This window comes from Narcine bancroftii, chromosome 3, assembly GCF_036971445.1.
Source record: "Narcine bancroftii isolate sNarBan1 chromosome 3, sNarBan1.hap1, whole genome shotgun sequence".
Taxonomy (NCBI): domain Eukaryota; kingdom Metazoa; phylum Chordata; class Chondrichthyes; order Torpediniformes; family Narcinidae; genus Narcine; species Narcine bancroftii.
The window spans coordinates 66,953,673-66,980,521 of NC_091471.1; the positions used below are offsets into that span (position 1 = coordinate 66,953,673).

The 26,849-nt window shown below is 38.3% G+C and overlaps 1 protein-coding gene across 2 annotated transcripts in view; it reads right to left on the reverse strand.

Annotated features, from left to right (window-relative positions):
• The window catches only part of npr2 (natriuretic peptide receptor 2), a 170,363-nt gene that overhangs the window by 73,164 nt on the left and 70,350 nt on the right, over nt 1–26,849 (reverse strand). For both annotated transcript variants that reach the window (XR_011353438.1, XM_069924222.1), the window contains exons 10-12: nt 5,417–5,491; nt 2,270–2,347; nt 2,073–2,177 (exon numbers count right to left, since the gene is read on the reverse strand). Coding sequence is in view for 1 of the 2 variants with exons in the window: in XM_069924222.1 (XP_069780323.1) it covers nt 2,073–2,177; nt 2,270–2,347; nt 5,417–5,491 (258 nt within the window). In the remaining variant the exon portion in view is untranslated. The remainder of the gene's footprint in view (nt 1–2,072; nt 2,178–2,269; nt 2,348–5,416; nt 5,492–26,849) is intronic.

The following is a 26,849-nucleotide window of genomic DNA, read 5'->3' on the forward strand; positions in this document are numbered from 1 at the left end:
AATAAGGAACTGAGCTCATAAATCAGAAACACCATGGGGAAATAGTTTAGCATATGGTTAGAATTGAGAATCACTGATCTCGACTAAATTCCCCATTTGGGATGGATGGGGGTAGGGAGGAAGTGTAGTTAGTGGGTTAAACTTTAAACTATTACCACACTTCAAAATAATGGTCTCTATTTTCCATTTTACATGCATCATGTTGTTTCATTTTCACCAACTTTGACAGATTGTTTTTTAAAAATATTTATTTATCAGAAAATAAATAATAACCGCAGTTACATAGCTGATATATTAACAATTTGTCAAAATTAAACATGGTTGCAGAAAAATAAACAAACAAGATCTACAGAAATTCCTAAAAAAAGCCCAATCCTCCTCCCACCCTAGCACTACCCCTTCCCTCTGTCCTAACTCTAAACCCCCCTACCCCCATTAAGAAAAGAATAGTTAAAGAGAAGAAATAAATAAGGAGAATACCTAATGTAATTAATTTACTATATGATAAGGAGATCCAGCGGCACTAAATTTTCAAATTAAAATGATCCAAATATGGGCTCCAAATCCTTTAAAATACATAATATTTATCCTTTAAATTATAAGTTGTCTTTTCCATTGGTTTACGCGACTTCATTTCCGAATGCATTCTTTGTAAACTAAACTCCATTCGGTCCTTCCATTTCCTTGCTACTGCTAAAGCTAATCACAAAAACGCCATTTTAAATTTATCTAATTTATATATCAAGGCCATTTCACTAACATCTCCAATTAAAAAGATCTTTGGATCTAAAGAAAATGTTATTTTAAAAATGTTTTGTAAACAATCTCTTAATCTAGAGCAAAAACCCTTAACTTTATCACAAGACGATACTGAGTGCAAGAGAATAATTTTGATAGATTGTTGATTTACTATCAGAAATATTTGACTAACTCAGTGCCAAACTCATCCTGAGAGAGGTAGCTGGGTGGTTTAAAATAATGTCAGTTTTACATAATTAACACTGATTGTATAAGTTGACATCACACCGTGTATGAAAATCAGGGTTTCACTCAGACCTGAATTCCATGTCTGAAGGACAATAAATGTGAATCAGCAGCCATTAGATTTCACAGAGCCCTGGTTTCCCCTTCCACTCCTCTCCAAGCCACCCACATCCCACTCTGGAATACCTTGATGGTCCTTACTATCAAAGACCTTTTTTTATTGTTGGTAATTGTTATGGTACAGATCTATCACCAATGTATATAGTGTATATAGTTACTGTATCTAGACTGTGCTTACAGCGATTGGCTGAGAGCTAAGCCACGTTTACTGTCTGGGCCTTAAAGGGTGGTGTCCCTAGCCAGGTCGGATCATTCCGGACTGGTCGGCCACCTGTGAAGAGCTCCTGTCTTTTGCTAATAAAAGCCTTGGTTTGGATCAACAAGTCTTTGATTCTTTCGATGAGCTCTACAGTAATTTTCTCTTCTGATTTTGAGAATAATTTAAAAACAATCATAAATAAAGAAAAATGTAAGATAGTTTGCATGTATTTCCCCTTTAAGTCAAAGTGGATGGTCTCACTCAGTGGTGAGTCCAGATCGCAAGGGAGGTCAGATTAACTGGCCCAACACCCAGCACAGGCACAGTTGGCACAGGTTAAACAAAAAGTCTGCAGATGCTAGAGAACTGGAACAATGCATAAAATTGCTGGATGAACTCAGCAGGTCATGCAGCATCTAGATGAAGAGCAGTAGCTAATCTTAAATGGTATCTTAAGAACAGATGTCAAAGCCAAGCTGGTCTCTGCCCTTTTCTTACCTAGCAGCTCCTCTGGAACCATTAACTAAAGTCCAGTTGGTTCCAAATACACAAAGCAGGCTAACCAACAATATTTAAGATTAAATTTGGTTACTCTCCCTTCAAAACAACTTTCACTTGCAAGTAAAATATTAGCCTCTGTATCATTGACTAATGAAAATAGAGCCATTATTATCTTAATAACTAAAATCACACAGTTATAAACTGAAATTAAGAATTTAATTTCTTACATTAGTGGTTTTCATCATCTCAATTGTGTCACACATCTTACCTGAAGACTTCCTCGAGGACAATATTCTGTTACAATGCAAACATTTGGAGTATCAATACAAGCTCCAATGAACCTTGTCAAGTGATTAAACTGCACATCCCGCATCTGCAATAGACGCAACATGTTAGATACATTTGGGATTAATCACAGAGCTGATAAGGCAGTTTCTGAACTGATGCAGAAAATTATACACTTACATGTTTTAGTTCAAATAGCACTTGCCTGGTGAGCTCAACTCTTTTCTTATTTACATGTTTTATTGCAACTAAATTACCCTGAAAATAAAGATGAATATTTTACTGGATAAATTCAAAGAACCTGTAATGCGAGAGAAGTAAAAAATTCTCAATGTCAAAAGTTTATTTAATTTATCAGAAAGAAATGAAATATTTTTAAAAATATTTTCTTGTTTTGAATAGCAATTTTCTGCAATATTTTACTTCGATATTCTGCCATTATTACATTTAATTTGAAAAAAACATTTAATATAAAACAGCAATAAAGTAAAATTTAACTATATTAAAAGTCAATTGTGTTATCCAAGAACATGCAATGGACTGATTCAAAACACTTCTTATTGGCTTAGGATTTGCAAATCAGATTCCAAATTTATTTCAGATATACAGGTATTGTCAGAGTACCTGACCAGGATATAAATGAGCTCCTCAAGTGATGTAGCACAGAAACAGGTTATTTAACCTCAATGTCCAGGCAAATCATTAAGCAGCCATTTACATTAACCTCCATCAATCTCATTTTATTCTCCCCACATTCACCTCAATTCCACTGATTCTATCGTTCACCTGTTTAAATTTTAGCATTTACTTTTGTCAATTGTCCTACCAACTTGGATATTTTTAAAAGGTGTCAGGAGCAAAAGAAAAACAAGTTGCTGGAGAAACTCAGTCGGTGAGGCAAACATACGTGTGGGAAATTGAGGGTTGACATTTCGGGTAGAGACCCTTAATCAGAACTGAATGTGGAAGAGGGAAATTAGCCAGTATAGAGAGGAGGGATGAGACCAGGGGACCAAAGATGTCTCGCGGAACATGAAAGAGTGAAGGATGAAAGAAAAAAGTAATAAAAAAGAAGAGAGAGAAAAGGGGAGTTGGAGCCAGGTGGGAGGGAGGGGAGGATGATGGGACTACACCTACCTCCACGACCAGGTGAGCCTTCTGCCTAACATCACCATTCTGTCTCTGATCATTACTCGGAGCTCTGGTCATCTGTCATTTTAATTCTCCATCTCACTCTCACTCTATCCTCATCCCCCTACACTATCCCATTTGATGACAAGCTCAATGAGAAGCATCTCGTCTCTTGATTAGGCACACTAAATGTTAATTCAGGCCGTGATTTGTCATTTCTATTCATACCTACTATTTCTTTACTTGACCAATAATGATCTCTTTTGCCTTGTGCCTGTTAATCTCTACTGCTTTCTACATATAACACACTCTTTCTCTTTTGGCTCCTCCTCACACCCCCTCTCCCATCCAACCTCATCTCTTCCCAAAATCCTAATTCATTCTCTGCACTCTGGTTATATTTCCAACTATATTTCAATTCAGAGGAAAGGTGTAGATCTGACACTTCGTCTCTCTCTTTACACAGGAGCTGCCATAATGCCCGACTAGCATTTTCTCTTTCATTTCAAGTTGCCAGCATCTTGTTTTTGTCTTGTGCTGAGTCATAGTTGTTGAAACATAAATATGTGACTGCCCTATTGTAGGCTCAGTCATTTTCAGTCATCGTCTGAAGGATGTTGGATATCCAGACAACCTTTGCTTGAGAGGAAAGGCACTAAAATTGAGGGTACAGTGGACAGTGAAGGTTACAACAGCACTTTGATCAACCAGAGAAATGTGTCAAAAAACAGCAGATGGTGTTTAATTTGGATAAGTGCAAGGCATTGCATTCTGTAAGTCAAATTAAGACAGATTTGTAGAGTAAATTATAGCATCTTAGAGAGAGGTATAGAGCACAGAAATTTCAAGATCCATGGCTCCCAGAAAGTGGTAACACAAGTAGACAAGATGTGAAGAAGGAACTTGGCAATGTCTTCGTCAGTCAGGGAATTGAGTACAACAGTTGGAAGCTGTAAAAGATATTGTTAAGGCCACATTTGGAGTATTGCCTTCAGTTCTAGTTTTGGATGTCATTAAGTTGAAAATGTTTCACAAGGATTTTGTCAGGATTGGAGGTCTTGAGTCTTAAGGAGGGACTTAGATAGACTGGGACTCTTTCCTCTGGAGCATACAAGGTTGGGGGCATAAATAGCGTGAACAATCATCATCTTTACATCAAGGCAGGGATGTCAAAAACTAGAGGGAATTGATTAAAGGTGAAAGGGGAAAAATTTTAAATGGACCAAAGGGGCAACCTTTTCATACTGAAGGTGAGTACATTGATAGAACAAGCTGTAGACGTGGGTACAATGACAACATTTAACAGACATTTAGACAGGTACATGGATGGGGACAGTTTAGAGGCAAAAGGGCCAAATGCTCCCAAATGACGAGCTCAGATAGGCAACTAGGTTGCCACAGATGAGTTGGGCATAGGGCCTGTTTTCATGCAGTCTTGCTCTATGACTGAAGGACTACTCACTGCTGAGACTTTTACTGAATACAGAGCACCAGAAAGGTGTTGTCAGCGCATTCCGTCACCAACACCACACAAGATGCTCTGTGCAGATCCTGCTTTATTTCTAAAAGCATTTTAATAATTTCACTGATTTATCATTAAACTGCAGTTTCAATGCAGGAACCATGGGGATAGAGAGGGTTTCAAATGATAGATGAGAAGAATTTTCCTCCATCTTTGACTGCAAATCAGAATTGGGACACAGAGTGCTTGCTGTATGTTCATTTTTGCTTTCTGGCAACTAGCAACTGGCGAAGCCTATTTATGTAACAACAATTGTATGTCTGCTGAAAACATAAACCCATAATTTGATTTGGTAATAGCAGGGGAAGAGATTACTTTTGCAGTCACTGAGGTAATAAAGGCAAAGTAGACACTCTGCTTCAATGTCTGGCTCCATGCTTTTACATGAATAATGCACAAATCTATTTCCTTTCTGCACCTTACTTACACAAGAATGATAGTTGATGGCTTTTCCATCCTGGTTTGGCTCTCAACTGTGACATATAGGTCTTGACCACAGGCCACCCCAGGGAATTTATCTGATGAACAGACTTCACTCTGAGATTTCATCCTGAAAGCTGTGCATCAGACTATGTTACAAATCCTGCATCTTTCTTCACACTTCCTTATATGACAGTATGACATCATTACCACAAAACAAATGAATGTACTGAGGATGGAATGGAGATAGGTACCTTAAAGTAGCCGGTCTTGGCAAAAAGCTGGTATTTCCCTTGAGTTGTCACTAATGAGCAATAACTAGAGCCTCGCTTCAAAGGAAACAAATAAGAAAATGAAATAGTGTTAGACAAAGAACTCATGATCTCATCAATTTTAACATCTAAAGAATTAGAACTGAGGAATATTTTAATTAGTCTCCAAAATAACATCACACGTATGAGTTTCAGATTAGTAGCAGTGAGACAAAGTGAGAGCAGATGTCTTAAAAGCATCAGTACCGGTAGGTGCCAAGTGTGAAATTGACCAATTAACTGTGGCCAATAACAGGAAGGGAAGCTTAAATGGAGCGGCCATTCTGTGAGTGGCTCCAGAGGTCAAGGAAGTGCTGTAGGTATTGGCCGTGACAGCAGCCTACAGGAAAAAGGTTCTGTAAGAAGACACAGTTAAGAACCGTTGAGGACAAGTAAGATATCTTCCAATAGCACAGACTTAACAGTGGGAATGGTAGTCAGGGCTGTGATATACTCCTCTTGTAGGTGTGGGATATCAGGGACACCATAAATATCCTTGATGATTTTCCCTGCATCCAACTGCAGCTCCTTACAAACCACAGTAGAGAGCTGAAGCTGGATTCACTCTAGATCATTTGGAAGGCTGAAGAGGTGGTAGACAGGGGTTACAGGGTGGCAATCACATGTAGGAGGCAGCAGGCAGGTAGCTGGATGACCATCAGGAGAGGGAAAGGGTGCAGGCAGTCAGTGCAGTGTACCATTGTGGCTGTTTTCCTCCATAGCACATATATCATTTTGGATACAGTCAGTGGGAATGACCCATCAGAGAAAGGCTGTAGAAGCAAGGTCTCTGGCACAGAGCCTAACCCTGTGGCTCTGGGAGGGGAAGAGAGGGGGATATTGAAAGGAACAGAGGATTAATTGGTTAGAGGAACATGCAGGAAATTCAATGGAAAAGATCACAACTCTCGGTGGTATGTTGCCTGCCAGGTGCCAGACTTGGAGACAATTCTCATCAAATCCATAGAATTCTTGAGAGGGAAGTGAGCAGCCAAATGTCATGGTCCATGTTGGTAGCAATGACGTAAATAGGAAATGAGATGAGGTACTGATGAGTGAATATAGGGAAAGAGGAAGGGAGCTAAAAAGCAGGACCTCAAGGATAGTAATCTCTGGATTACTGCCAGTGCCACATGCCACTGAGGGCAAGAATAGGAAGTGATGGCAGATGAATGCATGACTGACGATTTGGTTCAGGGATTCAGGTTTGTGGATCATTGGGATCTTCTCGGAGGAAGGTATGACCTGTACAAAAGGGACAGGTTGCATCTGCACTTTAATTGGAAAGAGCCCAATATCCTGTGGGCAGGTTTGATAGCACTTTTGGGGAGGGTTTAAACTAGGCAGGGTCATGGAAACAAGACAGTTTGGTCAGATGATGGAGCATTTGGTGGAAAAGTAGATGCAACATCTAGTGAAAGTGTAAGGAAGGACAGCCAGTGGATTGAGCATAAATATAGTCAGTTGGAGAGGTAAATTTATGGACTTTAATGAAAGAATGAGGGCAACATGCATGGATTAGTAAATTTTGCCACTTTCTCTCCCTAGTTCCTTCCAAATCCTATCCTAATTAACATTTCCCCAGTTAAATACTTTCCCATTTTGCATCTCCTGTCCTGTTCCAAAGTATTGCATTGCCTTTCTCAGTGCAAGGCCATCATGCAGGTGGCTTTAATGCCAGAGAGACCTTGCCCACAGATCCATCTGCTGTTGGTTTTATGTTTTTGAAAGCCTTTAACAGGAATGCCCAAGAGTAGAATGTTATGGGATGTTAGCAAGTTGAATAAAATCAGTTAGCAGAGGACAGGCTGTTGAGAACTTTACAAAAGTTGTGGTTTAAAATTCAAATATTGAAAACACCACTTGCCATTGTGGATATAAAGAGCAGAAGATCCTGATTTGTCCATTCAAAGCAAGAAATAGGAAAGCATTGTCACCTCCTTCTCCAACCGGAGGAGGATGATAGTACGTTCACCACTATTTAAAAATTTTACACATGCATGAAATGTGTCCTTATGCTACCATTTGTAAATCCTTTATGGGACTTAATCATATTTTATAAAAGACACATACATTAAGTTTGTGACATTTCTCCCAAAATAATTTTTAAGACTTGATTACAATAGATCAACAAATTATGTCACAATTTACAGTTTTCATTTATGAAAAAGTTTTTTTCATGTCCCTCAAGCTCAACTTCAAAAATCAGCAGGCCACTTGTCATTTATAAATTGTGAAGAATAACTTATTACATCCCAATGGATGTATTTTTCACTTCAAATCCAGCCATGGCAGTCTCACACATGAATGTTTAAGGGTAAACCATCAAAGTACTATTGTTAATTTTTACATAATGTGACATCTAGTATCCAATCATGGGTTAAAAGATGGTTTTTTAGTTTTGTCATCGTTAACTGTCTTTGAACCTTTAATTTGAATTAAATTTAAGCATGTATAACTTTCATTAAGGCCAAAGACAACAATTTCTAAGTTGTTCTGGCTCTGTTCAATCCAAGTTCAGCTGCTCAGAAGTCTGTGACAAAATTTGCGAGGTGTTCCACTGCTGGAAATGCTGCAAAAGAGAAGCTTCAGGGAAAATAAAGTGGACTCATCAGAAATGTTCAGGAGTAAGCAAAACTACTCAATAATCATGCAATCATTCAACTGTTATGACTGTTTTGGCTCTTTGACAGATCTATCCAATTAATCTCATTTTTTTTATCAGAACTGCAAATTATTCCACCACTTTGCTTTTGTCCATTCACTAGTGCCTCTCCTGTTATCAAACCTTTGGACACTAAAAGTAATTGACCTTATCAAAGCCCTTCATGGTTTTGAAAACTGCAGTTAAGTCTGCTCTTAACCATATCTGTTTGAGGACTCTGCCAAATTTGCAGTGTCTTCACATGACCTACATGACGTAGGTGGTACACAAAATGCTGTTTGTACTTAATCCCAAAGTTGTTTGCCTCAAGATAAAATGAAGATATTAACATTTTGAATCTTCTGATGCTCAAAACTACCTTTACACTTTCACAACATTTCCAAAGTAAATCACAACATGTGAAGTCTATGGGTTTATATAGTGTTGCGGCCAGTGTTATCATTCAAACGCAGCAGAACCAAGTGAAGAACGTCCTTTATTTTACAATGATCAGCAATGTCAGGGAGGTCACACAATGTGATACTATATATTCAATTCTTAAAGATATGCTTACACTTATATACACTGGACTTTAAAAGCAATGAAAAACAAAAATCAGCAGATTTTTGCTTATGAAACTGTGATTTTATAGAGCTAGACATGTACAGTTGTAAATTTAACCAAACATAAACTTAGTCAGTCTGTTCATCCTTTTAATTGCAAAACTCTTTATGACAAGCAGCACTTCTCTGAAATGTTTACTTCAGACTTAAGTGATTCCAGTGAATTAAACCATGTGAGGCTCATACAGTGGGTCAGGAGTCATGTTTCATAATTGTTGCATTAATAGTTATCTCCATACTTTTGTGCTCATTGTATTACTTGACTGGATAGTTTCTTAATGAAACCCTCATGCAAAAAAAAGTTTCATAAACCATAACACAATTGCCTAAAAAGTATAAACTAACTACACTGGTAATAAAAAAAATACAAGGTAATTGTCACACCACTACTGGGATTAAGTAACCATCTATACTTTGTTTACCATTGAACACTCCATCTTCCTGTTCAATTCTTATACCATCTTTGCACCTTGACTCACCCCTTTTCCACTTTTGCCATGGATCCATCCACAGATTTACCTCAATGATTCATTAGTCACCTTAGATTTAACATAGGCCTTAATTTCTCATTGTTTCTTTCATTTAGGTTTAAATCTAAAAAATTCCGAGAACACTGACTGGATAATCTCTTTTGGTTAAAATGTATCGTCACCTGCTTTTTTTCCAAACTGCCGCTGTATTTGATTTTGCCTCCTTTCATTGAGTTTTGTTGCAAATTTAACGTGTATGATTCTGGATTGCCACAGTGAAAGTGGTAGGAACATGTATGCAATCATACCTATTTTCACATAACATTCACTTTTACAATGGATATGATGTCCATCTTCTTCCTCTTATCAGATGTTCAATAAACATTATTGAAAATTCCCACTGTTTTTGTCCTGTGACTCAATTCTATCCAGTGTCTCCATAGAGATGCTCTCCTTGATGCATCAGAATTTCCTTCACTGACTGAAGCACTTACCTCTGAATGCAATGGTCCCTAACAATGGTAACTAGCACTAGAGGCTGGATATCTGTGGCATCCATGGCATAGCTTTCTAAGAGATTCATAGCTTTCACATTTTGGCAATATGGAATCTGCCATTTTCTTGTAAACCTCACTTCCAGTGTCTATCAGAGTCAGCCTTGATACAGTTAAATATGTCTAGCAAGTCAGCTCGAAGCAAATCTCCTTCTAGTATACTGCAAATATCCATCTCCACCAGCTGTGCTCAGACATGTTGGGCACAGCAGAGGAATTTGACCTCTGCCAGTACTCCCTGGGTGGCTGGTTTAGCCTCCTGCAGGCACTACACTGCTGATCCTTTCTCTCCTGCAGTGATGCCAGAATATTTGGCCCATCATATTCCTTTTTTTGGCTCTAACAGTTTTGCAACATAAATAGTAACTATGGTAACAAGATTGCAATTGCAATAAACATGTAAGCAAATCCAAATTTTGGAAAGAATAAATTTCACAAGCTCAGCTCAACCCATTCTAAAACTTACTCCAATATTCCAAAATAAACCAGTTATATCTGAAGGAATGCTTAGAGTCACTCAAGAAGATTCAAGATTCAAGTTTCTTTTATTGTCATGTAATAAAACAGCAAATGTAATATTACACAAAATTTCCTTCAATTTACCATGAGGCAGACAAAGATTCACAATCAGCAGAAATTGCCTGGTGCTCCTTACAGTCAGAGGAAGAGAAAAAAAAGAGAGTCCCACCAGAGGGACTCAATTCCATGGATTCACCTCCAGTGTTTCCACAGCCTCAGCTGCCACAGAGCTTTCAGTCCAAATCATTGGGAACCTGAGCTCCAGATCCAAACTTTTGACACGATCAGGAAGCTCTCAGTGCTCTCAGCACCCTCTCATATCTCAATTCTAGTACCTGGTACCTCTTCAGCCAGTCTTGAGCCAGTCTCCAGCAGACCACAGATTGGTATGAGTCCCTTGACCACAGTGGCCAGCTGCCCACAGCCGGCATGGGTTCCTCGCCTTCAGTCACCAACACCCCGCCACTGCCTGTGTTTCCTTCAGCTCCAAAGCCCCTCACTGGAACACCACAGTGGTCACCACCCTGTAGGTCATCTCTGCTTCCACCAGTCCTCTGTTTTCCTAGACTCTGCAACCCCTTGTGGTCACTGTAGTAAATAGGCACCGTCATCTTGGGCCCAGACCCCACAGTCAAAGGATTTTAAAATAATCCACCACTGGCTCCTTTAGCAGGCTGTTTAAAGCCTTTATGGAGCTGGCAACAGTTGGACTGGTTGGTTGGACCCCACAGAGGAGCACTGTGTTTCCACTTCCCGCTCTCCACGGGTCCACACTACCGACAATTATGCTGTTCCAGCAGCTCTTGCCACACAGCCATTTTTTTTGCTGTTGTGATATCAATGTATATCCAAATCTGTCTTTTCACTTGCTGAACCTGCTTACTTTCTTTTTGCCTTTATGGTGGTTTCATCCAGCTTGAGACATTCGCACATGATGAGTTAAAGCCTCAAATTCCTTTTAACAAACAATTAAAACTAAGGTTACGAGTGTGCAGTCTGATACACTTGAGTTAAATGCTAGATCAGTGGTTTACTCTCATCGCTGATGCTCTGTCCCTTCTGAACAAAATCTTCAAATCCCTCCTGCACTGGCCCAACTTCAACATCTTTCAATAGCAATTTTTAAATTCAGCCCCCTCAATCTTTCCATTGATTTGTAAGTTTCCAGATGCGGAAATATTCTTCTTATTCAACAAATTCAGCAAGTATCATACAATGATCATAAATTGGATGATTAAAAAAAGGTTTGAGAGCAGCTGTCCAGAAACAAATGCTGGATCTCATGATTTGACACCATTGCATCTGTTGTTATGTCACAACCACTTGACACAATTTTTAATTGTAATTAAAACATGTTTGTATTTTAAGATCAGTGAAACCAGAATGAATATTTATGAAGATTTTGTTGGGCACAGTTTCCATGCTTTACTTTATATTTAAAAATGCCACCTTTGTCTTCCAAATTCCAAATGGACATATTCTATTGGACATAAAGAGGGACATGAATGTTCTTGTGGACGACAAAGCAAAGCTGGAGACCAGAGCAAGCAACAGTGCAACACTCCTCAATGAGCTAAATGCTTTCTGGGCTCAGTTCAAGCAGGGAACCAGCAGGGAGCTGACGTCCACATCAACTGGTACAAGTGCTTCTGTATCATAATTATTATTGTTGAAGTCATGTCAGACTTCAGATGATGAACGTGTGGAAATCAGCAAGTTGAAACTGAATTCTGGGAACAGTATGCCGAGAGGCTAAGCAAATCATCTGGTGGGTGTATTTAAAGATAGCTTTAATCTCTCCCTGCCACAGACCACAGTTCCCATTTAGTATGATGATGGCCTTGAAGAAGGCCACCATCAAAACAGTACGGAAGCAAAGCACAATAATGGGGCTAAATGACTATTGACTGGCTCTGACATCCACCATCATGAAATGAATTGAGAGGCTGGTCATGGCTCACATCATCTCCCATTTACCAACCAACCTCAACCCATTTCAATTTGCCTACCATCCAAACAAGTCCATGGCAGACACCAGCTCCTTGGCCCTCCATTTGGCCCCATAACATCTGGACCCAATGACATCTCTGTCATCAATGTGATCTTCCCCAGAAAACCCATTCCTCAATTTTAGGGTCCAGGCTTCAGTGTCCCCCTCGGCAAATGGATCCTTGACACATTGTCTAATAGACCATAATCAGTGAAGATACATCATAGCATCTTCTCCACAATCCTGCTCATCGCTGACATTCCTCAAGGATGTGTAAGCAGTGTCATACTATACTTCCTCTACATCCAAAGCAACTAAATACAGTTCCAACTCCACAATCAAATTCACTGACAACACTATAGTAATGCGTCGATTATTGAACGATGAAATGGAATAAAGGAAGGAGTCCTAAAGTCTATTGGCATGGGGCTCTCTCTCTCTCTCTCTCTCTCTTTCTCTCACTCTCTATTTCTCTCTCCTCTCTCTCTCTTTTTCTCTCACTCTCTATTTCTCTCTCCTCTCTCTCTCTCTTTCTCTCACTCTCTATTTCTCTCTCCTCTCTCTCTCTCTCTCTCTCTCTCTCTCTCTCTCTCTATCTATCTATCTCTCAACATCAAAAGACAAGGAAGATGATCATTCACTTCATGAGAGGGGGCAGTATCCACATCAGTTCACATCAATAGAGCTGAAGTGGAAAAAGTGGAAACTTCAAGTCCTCAGGAGTAAACATTTCTGATGACCTGACCTGGACAAATCGCATTGATGTGACAGTTAAAAAAAAAAAGGAAACCAATATCTCTACTTTCTTAGAAGACTAAGATTGACATGTTCTCCTTGTCCCACAACAATCTGTAGAGGTGACCATCAAAAACAAACTTGTAGATGTGGCAAAGTTGTTTCCCATGGAGGGGAGTCTAGGATGAGGGTATTTCAGAATAAAAGAAAGTCAATTTAAAACAGACTAGGACAAGGCCATAATTTCTGGAAAAAAGCGCGTCAATTCAAATCAGAGATGCGTAAAAATGGGTCGTGAGTCTGTGGAACTTGTTGTCATAGGTTACTGTGGAAGTGAAGTCATTGGGTGTATTCAAGGCAGAAATTGACTGGTGTTTGATTAGTCAGGACATCAAGGGGAAAAGCCTGGAGGTATCAGCTCATGATTAGAATGGCAGAGCAGACTTGATGAGCCAATGGGCCTACTTTTGCTCCTATATCTTGTGATCTTGTGAACTAAAGAAAATGTAAATGAATACAATTTGGGAAATTAAACCAGGACATATGCACAAGGCCCTGAGGAATATTATTGAACAGTGAGACTTGAAAAGGATAACATAAGTAGACAGAGAAGAGAAAAAAAGTACAATAATGCTTACTTTCACCATCAGACGCATTGAGTCTAGGAGTTGTGACTTTACGTAACAGTTGTACAAAACATTGGTTAAGCTACACTTGGATAATTTTGTGCTACTGTAGTTGCCTGGCAAGATGTGATGTAATTAAACTGCAAAGAGTGCTGTAAAGATTCACAGGAGTGTTGCCTGAGCTGGAGGTCCTGAGATTGAATCGGCTGGGACGGTTTTCCCTGGAGCAAAGGAGATTGAATGATGACCTCATATAGGTTTACAAAATTATGAGGGGCATTGATTGGGTAGAGAGTAACAGTTTTGTCCCCCAGGGTAGAGGACTGTAAGATTAGATGACGTAGGTTTAGAGTAGTGGTTTTTAAACTTTTTTTTCCCATTCACATACCACTTTAAGTAATCCCTATGCCATAGGTGCTTTATGATTAGTGATGGATTGGTTAAGATGGTATGTGAGTGGAAAGAAAAATATTGAAAACCACTGTTTTAATTGTACCTAACTGACTCGTTATGTGCATGGTTTCATAACTCCAATGGAAATGGGCCAATGACAATTTTTCTCAAGTGGACCATTTCAGTAAAAATGGGTCTAGAGCAGTGGTACTCAACTTTTTTCCCCCCACCCACATACCTTATGTAATTCCTTACTACTCACAGAGCACCTATGGCTTAGGGATTATTTAAGGTGGTATGTGAGTGGAAAGAAAATATTTAAAAAATCATTGGTTTTGAGGAAAGCATTAAAAGTGATCTCAGGGAATGTTTTTCACACAGAGGCAAGTGGCATAGAGAACAAGTTCCCAGTGGAAATGTTCAAAAGACATTTAAACAGGTACATGGTTAGATTCCTACCCCTTCAACAGGAACCCACCAAAACCCATCACACACTATCCCTGAACTCATCTCCTTTCCACAGCCTCCAATCCCATTGTTTACATAATCGCACACTGACCAGTTCTACTTCTACCCAAGGTCCGTAAACGCAATTGTCCCGGGAGATCCATTGTTTCCATATGCTCTTGCCCCTCTGAAGTCAAGATAGCTGTGAGAGTTTGACAGGTTTGTAGAAAACGTTTGTCAAGTGCTTGCCTCCCAAGATGGAGAGAGAGATATCAAGAAAGGGAGAGTGTTGCTGGAGATGGACCAATTAAATTTGAGGTCAAGGTGGAAGTTGGCAGCAAAAATTGAGCAAAGCTGACGAGCTCATTATGGGTGTATAAGACAGCAGTAAAGTAGCCGCCAATGTAGCAGAAGAAGAACTAAGGATTCTTGCCTGTGTAGGCTTGCAGCATTGATTGCTTCACAAGCTATCAAAAAGGCAGGCATAGCTTTGAGCCATGCAGGTACCCATGGCTGCACCTTTGATGTGGAGAAAGTGCTATGAGTCAAAAAGAAGTTAATGAGGGTAATGACAAGTTCTGCCAGCCAGAAGAGGGTGGTGGTGGATAGAGACTGGTGGGATCTGTTGTTGAGGAAGAAACAAGGGGCTTTGAGGCCTTTGATATGGGGGATGGAGCTGTATAGTGATGGGATATCCATGATGAAGATGAGGCAGTCAAGTTCAGGGTATTGAATGTTGTTGATGTGATGGGTGGCATGTGAAGTATCAGGCTGTAAGTGGAGAGCGACTAGACCAGGTGGACAATACGGAGTCAAGGTAAATGTATACCATACCTCTTCATCCCCAAACCTCCATAGAAATTCTGTTCCTTTCTCACCATTCCTCTGTCATTGCTGCATTTGCTCTCAGAATCATCCAAGATGGGGGTCCTGGCAAGATGGTGGAGAAGAAAGAAGTGTATTCCACCTCTCCCCAGCTGGATCATTAAATACCCAGTTTTTCAATAGTATAAAAGAGGTTAAAAATAAGATTTACAGTTATTTAAATAACAGTGCTTTATGATGGCATCCAATGTAAAATAAAAATTAAACCTCAGTTTCAGAAAGAACTACCATATAAAAGTGCGGAAGAATTGAGTCCTACCTGCATAACTGAATCCACGGAATCGTCGCTGGGAGTCTCCAAGCCTCAGAGGACTCCAGCCCATTCGAGTCTGACTCCGGCACCGATCCTACATACACGGCCATTGCTGACCCGCGTTCATGTGAAGCCGTGCGCATGGGCGGCATGGCCAATAAGGGGACCCGTGAACCCGCGACCTCGTTGGGTGGCCCAGTGGCATGCAGTGTAGCATCAGAGGATGCTTCTATGCATCGAATGGCTTTGCCTGGCCTGCATGGGGCATCATGGGTCCAAGAGCTGCTGGAGAATGTTTGTGGGAGAGCCCGAATGCTGGCATCCCAAAGTGGTTGGGGTGCCGGCATCAGGTATCCAAACTCGTAGCCATTCAGCCAAGGGACCTACGATAACTGAGGAAGAAGAGGAACTTACCTTATTGGAATTCATCCAGGAGGAGAAGCTTACAGTTAAAGAAGGTGGATCTCAAAAAGTGGAAGTGGCATCTGGACTGGATTCAGTGTTTACCGTTTTGGAAGGGATTGCTTGTCAAATGCGTCAAAACAAATAGCAAGTCAAATATCAAGGATTTATGGAGATAAAAATAAAAATGAATGTGTGATGAAATGTCAACTGTGAAACAGGAAATGACTGCAGTTAAAAGTGATATTAATAAATGTATAAAATCAGTTGATACTGTGCAAGATAATTTTAAGAAAATTGAAACAGCTTTCTCTGAGTGTCAAACTCAGGTAGAACATAATAGAGAAAAAATGGAAAAAGTGGAAGGTTCTTTTGTAGATTGGGGGATTCAGAAAAGAGATTTAATGAAGAAGATTGATTCGTTGGAAAATCAAAGTCGAAGGAATAATGTGAAAATAGTTGGTCTCCCAGAGGACATTGAAGGTGCTGACCCTATGAAAATTTTTAGGCACTGGATCACAGAGGTGCTGGGTAAAGAGCTTTTCCCTGAAGGTTTGGAATTGGATAGGGCTCACAGAACTCTGAGAAGAAGACCATTTCCAGGACAAACACCGAGAGCAGTCTTGATTCATTGATTCAAGATCGAGAAATGATTTTACGTATGGCAGTGGAGAACACAAGGCAGAATCGATCTCCATTAATGGTTCAATATAATAGAGTGTGTTTTTATGCTGATTTGAGACAAGAGGTTAGTAGAAGACAATGAGAATTCAATACAGCTAAAGATGTTTTGTGGCGAAAAGGCTACAAGTTTGGTTTTCATTATCCTGCAATTTTGAAGGTTTTCTATGGAAATTTTCAATCTTAATTTTTTTGAGAATGATCATCATGCTTTGGTTTGTGCTAAATTTTTGCTGGAAATGTGAATAAATGGGTGTACTCCTCCATTATCTCCTAAGAGGAGAGTAAATGGAAATGGAAATGGACATGGGAATGGAAAGAATGGAAAGTATGGAAAGAATGGAAAGAAAGAAAAATTGGCACAAAGTCTTCTTGATGTTGAAGATCCAGAACAGTCGTTGAGCTTGGAATCATTTGCTGAATATATGGACTATATTCGATTGTGTTTGATTAAATAATAAATATGTATCTGGCTTGGGGGGGTGGATGACACTGAAAACTTTGATAGTCATCTGCCGCTAGTGGATTCACCACACCCAGATGTTTAGGGTATTACTACCTTTGGGTGTTTTTTCTTAATTTTTAGGGGGATTATCTTTTTTGGAAGAATTATAGAGGGGAGCATTATTTTATAGTGCATAAATATATTAGTAGTTAAAAAATATGTCTCAATTGAATTTAGAAACTTTTAATGTGCAGGGGTTAAATAATCCAATTAAGAGAAAGAGAATATTGGCTTCTATTAAAAAAAATGAAAATTGATGTTGCTTTTTTACAAGAAACACATTTGACTGAGAAAGAACATCTGAAATGGAAAAGAGTGGTTCTGAGGTTGGTCATGTTTTTTCTTCTTCTTTTAATTCTAAGGCAGGAGGAGTAGCAATTTTGATTCATAAAAATTTACCATTTGAATTTTAATCTTCAGAGGGGTATGCTGGCAGACTATTAAGAGTGAACTGTAAAATTTTTGCTGAATCTTGGACTTTGCTGAATCTTTATGCCCCTAATATAGATGATGAGCGGTTTATTTCAGAAGCTTTCTTATTAACTCAAACTAATGAAAATGATTTAGTTGGTGGTGATTTTAACTGTGTTCTCGACCCTTTACTGGACAGAAATCCAAAAAGTATAAGGAAATCAAAGATGGCAACACAAATTAATGAGTTAATGAAAGATTTAAATTTGGTAGATATTTGGAGAAAAGTTAATCCTACAGAGAAAGATTTCTCTATTTTTTCTTCGAGACATGATTTGTTGTCTCAAATTGATTAATTTTTGGTATCAGCACATTTACAAGGTAGAGTATTACGAGCTGAATATAAAAGTAGAGTTATATCAGATCATTCATTATTACTTTTTTCCTGTGAAAGTTCGGAGATAGTACATCCATTGTTTAGATGGAGGTTTAATGCAATGTAATTTAATAAACCAGAGTTTGTTACTTCTGTTAAAGAGCAGATTTCTTTATTTTTGACTGAAAATGTTAATTCTGTGGATAGTCATTTTGTAATATGGGATGCTTTAAAAGCTTATTTGAGAGGGCAGATCATTAGTTATTATTTAAGAAACAATATATGGCAGAAAGTTTAGAGTTAGAAAATAAGATTGCTGAGTTAGAGAAGGATTTTCAGAAAGGTGTAACAGAAGATAAAAAAAGTTGCATTAGCGAGGTTGAAATTATGTTATAATGCTTTACAAACTTATCAGTGTGAATGCTTAATTAATCGATCTAAACAATGTTATTATGAGTTAGGGGAAGAGCTCATAAGGTACTTGCTTGGCAATTGAAAGCTGAACAGTCATCTCAGACTATTATTGCTGTTAGGAAGAATGTAAAAGTTACTTACAAACCTCAGGAAATTAATGACCAGTTTTATTCATTTTATTTTAAATTATATACTTCTGAGGGGAAATAGAATAATGGTTCTATTGATTCTTACTTATCTAAATTAAAGTTACTGGTATTAGATGGAAATGATATTCAGGAACTGGAATCTCCATTTACGGATTTTGAAATTAAGGAAGCTATTCAGGAAATGTCTAATGGAAAGTCCCCAGGGGACAATGGATTCCCTGTGAAATTTTATAAACTTTTTTAAAGATGATTTTTCTAATGAACTTGGAGAAGTGTTGAATCAAGTTACTGAAGATCATAAATTACCAGAAGCATGTTCAAGTGTTTTAATAACTGTCATTCCAAAAAAGAGAGATCCATTTAAAATGTCTTCATATAGACCTATCCCTTTATTAAATGTAGATTATAAAATTATAGCGAAAGTATTAGCTAACAGACTTGCTAAATATTTACCTAACTTGGTACACATTGATCAAACAAGTTTTATTAAGAATAGAAATGCATTACATAATATATTCTGATTAATTACTTTGGTCAATGCATATGGAAAGCAACCTAACAATCCTATGGTGGCTGCATTAGATGCAGAAAAAGCTTTTGATAGGGTTGAGTGGGATTTTTTTATTTAAAGTGTTAGAGAAATTTAAATTCGGCCTTTTTTATATTGGTAGGGTTAAGGCTTTATATACAAACCTGATTGCTAGGGTGGTGACAAATGGACAGATATCTTCACCATTTATATTGACTTGTTCAACTTTACAGGGCTGCTTATTGTCACCAGCCCTATTTGCATTGGTTATTGAACCATTAGCTCAGGTTATTAGACAAAATGAAGAAATTAGAGGGATGAGGGTTAAGAATGAAGAATATAAAATTAATTTATTTGCGGATGATGGGTTGGTATATTTGACGGAACCAGAACGATCATTGAAACAATTGTAAGAGTGTTTGTTGAAATTTGGAGAATTATTGGGATATTAAGTTAATTGGGATAAAGGTAAAATTTTACCAGTTGCAGTTGGAGATTATTCTGAATTTAAAATATTTACAAAATTAAGGTGGACAAGTAAAATTAAATATTTAGGTGGGTTGATGAATATGAATTATCAATCATTATATCAATTAAAATATATACCTATATTAAGACAGATTAAAGCAGATTAAGTGGAAAGATCTTCCTTTAACTTTGATTGGTCAGGTTAATTGTATTAAAATGAATATTTTTCCTCAAAATCAATATTTATTTCAGTCACTACCTTGTTTACTTTCTAAAGGCTTTTTTCAAGATTTGAATAAAGCAGTGCGAGAGGTTTTATGGAAAGGTAAACTAGCTTGATGGCATTGCATAGACTTGCATGGAAGTACACATTGGGTGGACTACAACTACCACATTTTCAAAATTATTATGAAACGGCCCAGTTGAAGTTTATTAGTAGATTGATAGATTTAGATCAATCTCCTAGTTGGGCTAAAGTGGAGATGGTGTGTATTCCTAGGGTTGAAATACATGAATTTATATTTTGTTGGAATTTGATTTTGTTACAGCAATATGATATGCCAATATCGAAACATTTGTTAAAGATTTGGTTAAAAAATAGGGTGTTAGGGTTGAAAGATAAATTATCCATTTTATCTCCATTGTATAACAATCAGCTTATTCCTTTTTCAATGTTTGTTAATCATTTAAAGATTTGGGACTCTGAAGGTATAAAGACAATACAAGATTGTTTTGTAGAGGGGAAATTTCTTTCTTTAAATCGATTGAGAGAAAGATTTGATATAACTGTAAATTCTTTGTTTGTGTATTATCAATTTAGATCTTTGATAAAAGATAATTATAGTAGAGAGATGATTTTACATACTTTGTCAAGATTTGAATCTTTGATTTCCTCTATACCAAAAAAAGGGTTATATTTCAGTTATGTATAATTTGTTACAAGATAGTGTGGATAAACCAGATTGGGAGAAATCTAAACTTAAATGGGAGAGTGATTTAGTATTTATTTTTCCCGAAGATGATTGGGGGAATATGTGTCAGGGCAATGTAATTAATTGACTAATGTACAATATAGAATGGTTAATTATAATTTTTTACATTATTTAAATTTGACCCTGGAAAGGTTTTTAAAAATATGGGTTTAGTAATTCGGATTCTTGTTTTAGATGTGGTTCATGTATTGGAACTTTTCTACATGTGGTATGGAATTGTGTTAAAGTTCAATCATTTTGGCAAAGAATTAAATTAGTTTTGGCAAAATTATATACTACTGTTAGATCCAACAAATTTCTTGTTGGGAAATTTGTATTTGTTAAGGGGAATGGGATTGGATAAACTTCAAATTGCTTTTGTATGTTTGGTGTTATCAGTAGCATGTAAATGTATTGCTAGTACTTGGAAAGATGATACTGAGATTAATATAGCCCATTGGCATAATGAATTGAAAGTATGTGTTGTTATGGAAAAAAAAACTATAATTTACATGATAATTATTCTTTTTTTGTTAGTAAGTGGTCTCCGTATTTGAAATATATGCATTTAGATATACTTTGAAATGTTATTAACATTTACAATGTTTTTATATATATAATCTATATTAATTTTTTTTGTTGCTCCCCGTAAGGGAGTTGGCTGTAGGGGTGGGAGGGTGGGATGGGTGTTAATGTAAAATTTTCTTTGATTATTTCTATACTGTATGTTATGTTTTTGCTATCTTTTAAATAAAGTTTTCAAAAAAAAAGGATCATCCAAGATGTTCCCATTTTTCGAAAAGGCTTTCCCTCTATGACCATCAACTCGGCCCTCACCCTCTTATCCTCACAACTGCCATGGCCCCTCTGCCCCAACTGGCAACAAGGATAGGATTCCCCTTGACTTCACTTCTCTACAATCTACTACATGATCTTACCACAAGAAATATTTTCCCTACTCCTCCCCTCTCCAAATACACAGGGACAGCTCTCTCTGTGACTCCTTCATCCTCTCTTCCCTTCCCACCAATCACCCCCTTGGCACCTACTCCTATGACCGCAAGAAGTGCTACACTTGCACTGACACCTCCTCCATCATCACCATTCAGGGGCCCTAAATAGTCCTTCCAAGTGAAGTAACACTTTGCATGTGAATCTGCAGGGGAAGATGGTAGCAGTATTGAGACTTCACTGTTAAGGTTTGAATTTTAGACCTGGAATCTACGATGATCCCAATTTTAAGTTTTGGATCATCTTATACACCATTATATATATTTCAGGTAAAAAAAATTCACAAGTTCAAAATTGGCATGCCTCGCTGTTAGTTCACAAATACATGGAATGAAATGGCATAATCTTGGATGAAGAGCTGGCTGATGCCGCTTGCCATTTGGTGTCTCTCCCAAAATGCCTCCCTATCCCTGCCTAGGACAAGTCTATATCTCTACATATTAGCTACATTAGTAAGGCTCTATCTAGAAACATAGGAGAGAGGGTAAATCATGATGGTGGCACGGTTAGTGTAGTGGTTAGTGCAACACTGTTAGAGTGCCAGTGACTGGGATTTAAATTTCAATTTTAAAGTTATGGGAATGGCTTGATTAAAGTGAACTTTACATAACGGAAGATCACAATTCTTATATATATATATTTTCAAATTACTTTCCATTTGGCACTGTCTTTTGTCTTTTGAACAGTTCTTAATGCAGGTGTGTTAGGCATCAGAAGTGTGAATCTCAGTCAACTGGAAAATTTTCAAATCTGGCATCTGCACTCCCTATAGGTGCCGGATAATGGGGATTTTACTGTATTTTTATTTCCCTTAGACACTGTGAGACCTGCTGAGATCCTTCAGCATTTCTGTATTTTATATGGTAATCACAGATTCTGCAGAATTTGAATCTCTTGGTGCCTGCCACATTGATCACCGCCAGTGGGCTGATATCGCCTCAAACCGTGCATCTTGGTGCCTCACAGTTCGGCGGGCAGCAACCTCCTTTGAAGAAGACCGCAGAGCCCACCTGACTGACAAAAGACAAATGAGGAAAAACCCAACACCCAACCCCAACCAACCAATTTTCCCTTGCAACCATGTCTGCCTGTCCCGCATCGGACTTGTCAGCCACAAACGAGCCTGCAGCTGACGTGGACATTACCCCTCCATAAATCCTCGTCCGCGAAGCCAAGCCAAAGAAGAAGAAGATATGTGCCAAAAAGGCAAATTGGATTAGTGTGGATTGTTAAGTTGGTTAACATATAAATTAGGTTGAAAGTCCTGTTTATGTGTTATATAAGTATGAATCTACGATTTTGTTGAAAAGAAATGATTGTCAAGAAAGCATGTTAAAACTATTGATGTATTCATCAACAACTTGAAATTGCAAGTCAATCAGACTCAAATGGAATCATGGAGTTATATAAAAGGAATACATTTTGACCAAGATGGCCATCTACACTAATCACTTTTGGACCATATCTTTCCAAAATGTAGGAATTATTCGGGGGGGGGGGGGAATATTATTCAATGAATCCAAAATGCATTAAATATTGGTTAACAGATTAAATCTAACTTGAGTAACTGAATTGTAATTTATATGAAGTACAAGAGGGGGATTAATGTAGCGAATGCATTAAGTATGATTTATTTTTGATAGTTCATATCTATGAAGTACCATGTAAAATTTAAGTTCATAAACAGCAACTATTTGGAACCAAAACTGCTTTGGTAGAAATCATTGCTTTTTGTTTTGGTGAGAAGTTTGTAATGGGGCTTTACAGTACAATGGTTTTTTATCAATACGTAATAACTTCAGCCTGAGTGTACGAGGTATAATTTCTTGATATAATGAAACTACTGCAGGTACTGAATGCAGAGTACCTGTGTCTCTGGCTAAGCTGTTTAAGTACAGCTATAACATCAGTATCTGCCCAAACAATGCATAAAATGACTTAGGTGAGTTCTTCCGCAAAGGATAAAGATTAGCAGACCAATTACTAACCCATTGGTCCACCATGAATTCTGAAAAGTGATGGAAATTGAGGTGCAGGGTTCTATGAAGGGTATTTTCTCCACCAGAAAAAAAGTCTTTTGCATTAACTATGAAGTTCCAAAAATCTTTCGAGTCTTGATCTAAACATGGACAAAGGAGCAGAATATCATGCAGTGATGGAAGTAATTGGTTAAAATTAAGCCAACACTTGACTGAATGCAGCAGAAAAAAAATGGTAAAACTGAAGTAAATTAGAATCAGTGGAGAAAATTTTTAAAGCTTAAATCCTTAACTCACAAAGCAGAAAAGGACCGGACCTGGTGGAGGTCAATTTGAACACCAAATTTTCTTTTAGTGCTGCCAGGCACCCTGGTTAGGTGAGCTTTCAGGCCCATCCATCAAATAATTCATCAACAACCTTCCCTCCATCATATCAACAGTGGGAAATTTGTTGGTGACTACAAAATGTTCAGTCTCCTCAAATAATGAAGCAATCCTTGTGCACATGGAATGGACAGCATTCAAGCTTAGTCTGGTGAGTGGCAGCCAACATTCATGCCGCTACATTCCAAGCATTCACATCAAATCCCGCAACTCAATCCCAACCTAGCATTACCGTGGAATGCATTCAACACACAGCTGTTCGAGGTGGATCGCTGCCACATAGTGAAAGACAGTTAGGGATGGGTAATAAACAAGCAGTATTACCAAAAAAAAAATCACATTCCACCATGCAGTAAGATTACACAGGAACATAGGAACATAGGAAGTAGGAACAGGAGTAGGCCAAAAATGGCCCATCGAGCCTGCTCCGCCATTCAATACAATCATGGCTGATCTAATTTATGACCTAACTCCACCTACCTGCCTTCTCCCCATATCCCCTAATTCCTCTATCATGTAAATATTTATGTAGCCAAATTTTAAATATGTTTAATGAAGCAGCCTCAACCACTTCCATGGTTAGAGAATTCCAAACATTCCAAACATCTGGGAAAAACTATTTTTCCTCATCTCTGACCTAAATCTACTCCCCCGAATCTTGAGACTGTGTCCTCTCATTTTAGTTTCCCCGGTCAGCTCAAAACACCTTCCTACATCTATCCTATCCATACCCTTCATGATCCTATATGTTTCTATAAGATCTCCTCTCATTCTTCTGAACTCGAGTGAATACAATCCTAGACGATTTAATCTTTCATCATAAGTCAATCCCTTCATCCCAGGGATCAACCTAGCAAACCTCCTCTGGACCATCTCCAAAGCCAGTATATCCTTCCTCAAATATGGAGACCAGAACTGGACACAGTACTCCAGGTGCGGTCTCACCAGTACCTTATGCAGTTGCAACATTATCTCCCTACTCCTGAATTCAATTCCTCTAGCGATGAAGGGCAACATTCCATTTGCCTTCTTAATCACCTGCTGCACCTGCAACCTAACTTTTTGCGATTCATGCACAAGCACTCCCAAGTCCCTCTGCACAACAGCATGCTGTAGTTTTTCACCCTTTAAATAATATTCAGCTCTTTTATTTTTCTTGCCAAAGTGGATAACCTCACACTTACTAACATTGTACTCCATCTGTCAGACCTTTACCCACTCATCCAGCTTAACTATATCCCTCTGCAGACTCTCCACATCCTCATTACAATTTGCTCTTCTACTCAATTTGGTGTCATCCGCAAACTTGGCTACACCACATTTTGTCCCCTCCTCCAAGTCATCAATGTAAATGATGAACAGTTGTGGCCTAGCACCGACCCCTGCGGCACCCCACTTACCACTCTCTGCCAACCTGAAAAACTCCCATTTATCCCGACTCTCTGCCTCCTGTCAATCAATTTTCAATTCAGGCCAATATACTTCCCCGGATTCCACTTTCCTGTAACTTACTGACAAGTCTCTTGTGTGGCACCTTATCAAACGCTTTCTGGAAATCTAAATATACAACATCAACCTGTTCCCCTCTATCCACCGCACCCATTATATCCTCAAAGAATCTTAACAAGTTTGTCAAACAAGATCTTCCCTTTCTAAAACCATGCTGCATCTGCCTGATTGAACCCTTACATTCCAAAAGTTTCACGATTTCATCTTTAATGATGGCTTCAAGCATTTTTCCAACTACAGACATCAAGCTAATTGGCCGATAATTTCCAGTCTTCTGCCTACATCCCTTCTTAAAAAGTGGCATGACATTTGCTGTCTTCCAGTCTCTAGGAACTGGCCAGAATCCAAGGAATTTTGGTATATGACCACCAATGCATCAACTATAACTTCTGCCATTTCCTTCAGAACCCTTGGATGCATATCATCAGGACCAGGTGATTTGTCTGGCTTTAGTCCCATTAGTTTCTCCATCACTACTTCCTTTGTAACAACTATTTAATCAAGGCCCTCCCCAACATTCGCATCCTTAATTCCGCACTTGGGCATGCTGGACTTGTCTTCCACCGTGAAGACTGACACAAAATATTTGTTTACTGCCTCGGCCATTTCCTCATTTTTTGCTACCAGTTTTCCTTTCTCATCCTCCAAGGGTCCTATGTTAACTCTGGCCACCCTCTTCCGTTTTATATATTTATAATTTTTTTTGCTTTCTGCTTTTATATTTTGTGCCAATTTACTTTCATAATCCTTTTTCCCATTTCTTATTACCCATTTTGTAACTCCTTGTTGTCTCTTAAAGTTTTCCCAATCTTCCAGTTTCCCACTGCTCTTTGCAGCTTTGTACACCTGCGCCTTCAATTTTATACTCTCCTTTATTTCCTTTGTTAACCACGGTTGATTTTTCCCTCTCTTGCTGCCCTTTTTCCTGCCCGGAATATATTTTTGTTGAGCATTACAAAATATTTCTTTGAAAATCTTCCACTGTTCCTCAACTGTTTCATCAATTAGCCTGTGCTCCCAGTCCACTCTGTCCAATTCCTCCCTCATCCTATGGTTGTCAGCCCTGTTTAAGCATAATATATTAGTTTTAGATCTAACTATTTCCCCTTCCATCTGAATGAGAAATTCAATCATACTATGATCTCTATTTCCCAGATGGTCTCTGACTATTACATCATTTACTCTACCTATCTCATTGCACAACACTAGAGAGCATTTTCTCTTGTTGGTTCCTTAACATGCTGCTCAAGAAAGCTATCGCGGATGCTTTCTATGAAGTCCTCTTCCAGACTCCCATGACCAACTTGATTTTCCCAATCTATGTGGAAGTTAAAGTCCCCCATGACTACTGCCGTATCATTATTACATGTCTCACTTATCTCTCTTTTTATTTCCTGTGCCACTAAACTATTTTTATTTGGTGGGCGATAGATTGATCAGTTGCATTA